Raw genomic sequence first — 6,556 nt, forward strand, 5'->3', positions numbered from 1 at the left:
CCCCCCCCCCCCAAAAAATAATCTTTAAAAAAACAAACAAACATGCAACTGATCTCAACTGTATTCTGTTTATAATGGAGAGCAATGGAAATTTCTAGGTGACCCCAAACTTTTGACCGGTAGTGTATGTGTGATGATAGCCACAAAGTAAAGGAAGGTTAGTTTCTGACCAAACATTTAGTACAATATGTTTCGAGACATTTTTCAGAGCTTATAGCTGGATGAATAATTTTCAAAAGTATTTGTAAACAAAAAGCTATTCTATAAAAAACAACAACTTATGATTATAATTACTGGGAAGAAAAAAAATCTATGTTTTGCCTGGGCAATTAAAGAGTGACAGTAGGCTTCAGTAGCATTAAGCCTTGCATTTAAATCACTGGAAAACAACAATGGAGCGTGTCCACTATTTTTGATGGGCTCCAGTCTAACTTTATATTTGAGGTATATGTGGCAAGACCATTACCAACAATAATTAATTAAATTATTTAATTTAATGGAATAATAATCAAACTCAATCATGTGGGGGGGAAACATAGATGTGGACCAATTTAAAACAGTTGTAAATGATACATTACAAATGAGGGCAGTTATCACTAAAGGACTATGTAATGAATATATGAATATATTAAAGTTTTCCTAACCCCTAAAGAAAGATTTAAATTGTCTTTACCTTTGACCATCTTTTCCCTTACAGGTTCAATTTCCACAATCTTTTCAAAGCATTTTCTGGACTGAAAACAAGAAAGATTTTGATCATTACTGGTTATACGATATGCTTTACTTCTAAACTTATGGAAATCAATATGATTCTGGTCACTCCAAAACAGTATCTCAGCACAAGACTGGTATAGAGAAAACTATGATGCACTTTACAATACTTTACTTTTCCAGTTATGTAATGTATGCCTATAAAAAAAAACATTAGATGTAATGACAGGAAATCATTCTTACCTCATTATATTTCTTTAATGCCAGATATGCTTTCCCCATGTGTAGGTATGCCTTAATGCACCTCTCATTACACTGACAGAGAGGAAATGATCAAACGAGTGTATTAGTTAAAGTGCTTCATCATCAACACATCTACATAATGGTGAATTAATGTCTCAGAAATGTTCAATCTGAACTTCAGAGACACCCTTCACTCCAGAAATGTGTTACAAGGCTTAAAGTACTCCAGCACTGTGCCGGTTCTCCGGCGTGCGGCCGTGAAGAAAAATAAATAAGTAAATTTGGGAACTTGCATGTGAATCAATTGATTTCACCTACCAATCATATGAGAGGAACCCAACTCTAACTAACGCAGAGCTTAAAGTACTCAGGCCAGATTTCTGGGGCATGACCATTTTAGTAAAATAAATAAATTAAAAAGTCCACATGTTTTTGAAACGTTAGGTTTAACCAATCATCAAACTTCTACCTACCAATGAAACAAGTTCTAGCCAATCAGATGCAAAGTAGGATGGGTCCTTGCCGAAAAGTGAGTGTGTGGTGTGTGGTCTCCGCGGCTAAAAAAAACGTAGCTACAGCCTTAGTTGAGAAAGGAGTTCAAAATAAATGGCGCTGGGCATTGAAGAGGAAAAGGGTGGAGGCGGGAAGCCGTTTAGCACCCGGCTGCAGCGTACGTTCAAGGAAGATACTCACTGTACGGCAGCAGCGGTAGAAAAGTGCTTGCTAGTCATTAGATGCTAGTCACAAAGCTTCGTTCCGTGCACTCTGTCATACGGGTATGTTACCGGTGTTATACCCCTACTGGTTTCCCTATGTTGTGTTCACCTAACCTGCCGTTGTGGCCTGCCTCTGTCACCAGATTTGTCACACAATCACAAACATATTCCTGGCGATTTTCAAATCGTTTCCCAAATCTACTGCCGCGAAAATGTTTGTTTAAGTAAGCACCACATCACAGTCACCTACAAAAAAGAAAAGTTGTAGCCTACAAACAATATAATCATTCCAGTTTGGATCGAGCTGGTTTCAATCTTGTGGCAAAAACACCATAAATAAATTGTTTGTAAAACTTTTATTTTTTGTAGGTGTCTGTGATCTGGTGCTTACTTAAACAAAAACATTTTCGCGGCAGTAGATTTATATGGGATATATAATATTATATTATAGAAAATCACAGTTGCTTTATAGAGCATAGTTGTCGTTCAAAACTAGAGAAAGTATTTTTTATTGTAAACTTGCATTTGGCTTGAGTAACCTGAAGAAAACATAACTCCAAACTAACTACCAAATTAGGAAGAACTCATGAACATTATTAATTTTTGTCCACTTTATTAAACACAACCTTCTCACCAGAGAACATTTCTGTACTGCTAAATACCTGTATCGTGTACCTGTTTCTGTTTGAGTGCAGTCCCGGACAGAGCATAGCCCACTGTTAACCCATTCAACCCATTTTCCCACTAAACATATCTTCTCTGAGCTCCAAGCTTCACAAAGAACGGTACCTTAGATGACACTGTGTTGAATGAGACATTGACCCCGGTTCCCAGCTCGGTCTTACCTTCAGGGCCCATTCACAATCACTGACGGCCTCCTTGTACTTCCCCAGCTTGATAAAGGCCTAAATAGATAGAAACATTGGACAGGTGGTAACTGGGCATTAAAAAACAGGTACAAAGTAAACTTAGCCCAAGTGGGCTCACAAAGTAAAGAATGTGATTAGCCGTGTAGCATTGTTTGGTTATTAATATAACACAGAGCAGACTTTCGAGATGCTGGGTCTTTGGAAGGGAACATATTGATTATTAAATTAACTTAATTGCACATTGCCACAATCTTATTCAAAATAGCTGCAGACCCTGAGGTTGCACTGCAACCTCTGTGAAACCAAATCGTTTTTTCATTATGTTACACTGAAAGGCACACAAAAGCAGCTCCGAAAAACATAGTTGAAGATGTTCACTTGTGCTCTGTTGGTGTACAATGGCCGCATGTCCCGTAGCTCAGCCAAGCCATCACTGTAATACTGCACTGCAGTTTCATAGTCTTCTTGAGCAAAAGCTTCATTCCCCTTGTCTTTGAGAGCTGCAGTAACAAACAGTACAACATTTAAAAGGACATATTGCTTGCCAAACAGCAGCAAGTATGCAAACTGTTCACCTCCTACAACATATTTAAGGAACAGAGAATCACACACCAGTTGCCTTTTTTGCTTTTGCAATCCTCCTTACTCTCCTGTCTTCAGCATCTCTCTCCATATTCGTCATGAAATTCACTGGTAAAACAAAACAAAGGAAGGAAAACTCTTAAACATGAACAGAAAAGGAGAAAACTCAAAAGATATTGGCAATAATAATCAGGCAATACTTCAAATTGCAAAATCCAATCATTAATACTGTCCAGTCTAATAAAAACTCATCGGAGAAAAACTCTGATCACCCATCTTTGGTGACTATCGAAAACCCAGAGGGTCTGTGTGTAATTGTTAATGCTAAGAAGGTTCTCCCAAAGACAGATATTGCATAGATATTAGACAGATGGTATAAATAAAACAAAGTAATAACAGCTGTTAATATCACCATAGCAACTTCTCAGCATATAAATGTGCTGCATCCTAAACTATACCAAGCAATATTGCGTGGCTTCTCCCACATTGTCTGATGCATAAATACGTCTGCCGATTTTCTTGACCAATATTTGGAGTCAATACTGCTTTTGCTCCCTCAATTTACATCGTAAAATGTAAACCCTGCCACACTGGATTTGTTTTCAAAATCTGCTCTGCCATTTCTTTAAAAATAATAAACAAAAACACAGATCAGTGTCACTTCTGCAATCATCTTACATTCATATTACCCAAATTATGTGTGCAATGTGCGAATAATTACAATTAAAAATTACCCATTTTGTTTCAACATTTCATAATGCATTCGAACCTTTCACAAATAACTCACTGCTGAATGTGCCCACATGTGTCTATGCACAAGGACAAATACGTCTGCTTAAACAATGTTTAAATTAAGGTGCAAGGGACAACCAAATAACCCACTCACCTGCACTTTCACTCTGTAGACCCTGAAAAACAGGAAAAAAAAGATTAAATAGAATGTTTAAAAAACTACCTGTGTAGTCATTACAGTACTTACTGTACATCACCTTGTTCTTTCTCAAATGAAAGGGAAAAGATAGACAAGAAGTTGTGAATATGTGCTGTGTGTGTGTTTTTGTGATGTGTTGAGAGGGACAGAGATGGCAAGAGAGAGAGAGACAGACACAGACAGACAGACCGAGGGACAGACCAAGGCACAGACAGAGGGAGACTGAGACAGACAGCATGAGAGGACGTGCAACTGTACTTGGGTGAATTTGTGCACATGTATTTACCAAGGAAGGCTGAAGTGGTGGGTTTGTGTTGATTGTAGTCTTGTTTACTTTTGTCCTGCAAGGTTCATCCAAGGCAGCAATGTAGCAATCAGCTGTCTCCATTGCTTTTTGCTGGACTTCAACATCAGTGGAATTTAGATTCTTCACTATCTCGCCTGAAAATATATTTTACAGTTTAGAGCCTATACTCACATAATATAATATATATATATATATATATATATATATATATATATATTCACATGTGTTGTAAAATGCACATTTTATATACTTTGTTTACCAACATTGTTATTTTGACTTGATTCAAGTTTCATACAATTCATACATATTTTCCTAATTCTAACCTACTTGCACACATATGTTACCACAAACAAATGACGTTACAATTTTCCAATAACCTCATCCAAGTGGACATGCTACAACAAAATAAACCGTCACAAATATGAAACAGTAACGTAGTACGTATCGTTAGCCTAAGTGGTAACGTTAATGTCTAACTTTTGGCTTTATAAAAACAATGTCTGGACTGTATACATTCATATATGAACTAACGTTACAACAATAACTTAAATGAATTGATAATGTTACGTTAACCTAACTTACAGTAACTGTTTCTACATTAGCTAGTAAAACAATACTTGACCCGATTGTAAAGCTATTTAGCTAGCTAGCTAACTAATAACGTTCATTTTGCTCCCCTTGATTCTGGCACAAGATAATGTTAGCCATTAGCTAGCGTTAAAAATGTTCACTGCTATATTACTCACTTATTTTATCAACCTTCTTCAAAAAACGTTCTTCTTCAAGTTTGTCCGTCATGCTTTTGCCCTGTCAGTCCCGATTTTATTATTTACTTAGATACGTAATTAGCTCTATTTTGTCTTAGCTAACGCTAAAATTTCTTCACACTGACTTTCAGTCAGAAGTCCTAGTATGCGTTGAGTTACCATAGTGACGTGATGCTTTCATAGCCGCTCGTAAACGTCTGAACTAAACTTAAAACTGCACACAATGTCATTAACGTTATGCCCATAGATAAAGGACAATGCCACAGTAGTAACGCGTAGAAGATAATAACAGTAAAGAATAACTGTAATCAGTGAATTTGTTTTGTTGGTCAGTTTGTACCCAGACTGTATAAAATAGGTTGTAACCTACCGTCTATGGCTGAAAACTCTTTACGTTTTTTCAACCAAAAGTTTATAAAAGAAAATGTATCAAGACCCGTATCTAATCCAATTGTTTGTTCTAATTGTCCATCATGTTGAGTGCGTTTTTTCTTATCAACTAAATGTATCCCTTACCACATTATCACTTTGCCACAAGTGGACGTTGTGTCGCAGAAGTATACAAGGCCCTGCACTTCTCTTCCTGAATATTTTTTCCTTAATCCAAAAAACAACAACAACGCTGTGTTATGAACAGATATAAAAAATTGTATGGCTGCCATTCCTCTTTGATATTTTATTTACTAAACTGTAAAGTGCTTCAGGGACCCCATTTCCCTGCATACATAATATGTGCTTCCATATTGTGCTGTGAGTTTTAGTAGGCCTATAGAGTGGCCAAAGATGCTGTATATCTCCTCAATACTTCAATGAACCTGCTTTTACGTTAAATGACCACCTTGATATGACGACGGCCTTCTTTTTCCCTTCCAACAGATCAACACTGCCTCCTTGTGGTCAAAGACACATTAAGAGACACAGCTTTGCGAACACATTTTAGGAAGGAGTATGAGATTGCCTATCTTAATAAAAATGCAAAGATACACAGTGACAAGAATTAGGCTATAGCCACAAAATCAATAGAGGGGGAAAAAAGCTTTTAATAAGCCTCATTAGTTAGAGTCACATATTCTGGATTTGTATATCAAAGTCTTTATAGAGGGAGTGGTTTAGCATGTTGTGGTACATTGCATTTTTTGATTGAGTCCTTCCTTCAGTTCTACCATGTGACATTGTTGTTATCAATTCCATTTGTTTTCAAAGCCTAGCATTTCAGTTAATTTTTCCAATGTAAGCGGGAAAACACATTGCATTGACGCATGAACAATGAATGTATTTACATTGTGTAGGTAATAATGTGCAGTACATCAGTTGAAAATGCCAAAACGTCACATACCATACTGTTACTACAGGGTCGGGGAATTGAAAGTGAAAGGCATCTTTTTCTTCCCGTAACCAGGGCTGTGAGTCTTTGCATTCTGTGCAGCAAA

General features: G+C 36.9%; 1 protein-coding gene across 2 annotated transcripts in view; it reads right to left on the reverse strand.

Annotated features, from left to right (window-relative positions):
- The window catches only part of ttc12 (tetratricopeptide repeat domain 12), an 18,901-nt gene extending 13,179 nt beyond the window's left edge, over positions 1-5,722 (reverse strand). The window contains exons 1-8 of one of the 2 annotated variants that reach the window (XM_032509456.1): positions 5,643-5,722; positions 4,339-4,493; positions 4,008-4,029; positions 3,152-3,229; positions 2,918-3,039; positions 2,516-2,575; positions 955-1,026; positions 674-734 (exon numbers count right to left, since the gene is read on the reverse strand). In XM_032509456.1, coding sequence (XP_032365347.1) covers positions 674-734; positions 955-1,026; positions 2,516-2,575; positions 2,918-3,039; positions 3,152-3,229; positions 4,008-4,029; positions 4,339-4,440 — 517 coding nt within the window. In that variant the 5' untranslated portion in view covers positions 4,441-4,493; positions 5,643-5,722. Of the gene's footprint in view, positions 1-673; positions 735-954; positions 1,027-2,515; positions 2,576-2,917; positions 3,040-3,151; positions 3,230-4,007; positions 4,030-4,338; positions 4,494-5,105; positions 5,333-5,642 lie in introns of those variants that run through there. The other variant, XM_032509454.1, reaches the window with a different exon arrangement.
- Positions 5,723-6,556: the final 834 nt, after the last annotated feature.

The sequence above is a fragment of the Etheostoma spectabile genome, chromosome 3 (assembly GCF_008692095.1).
Source record: "Etheostoma spectabile isolate EspeVRDwgs_2016 chromosome 3, UIUC_Espe_1.0, whole genome shotgun sequence".
Classification (NCBI taxonomy): Eukaryota; Metazoa; Chordata; class Actinopteri; order Perciformes; family Percidae; genus Etheostoma; species Etheostoma spectabile.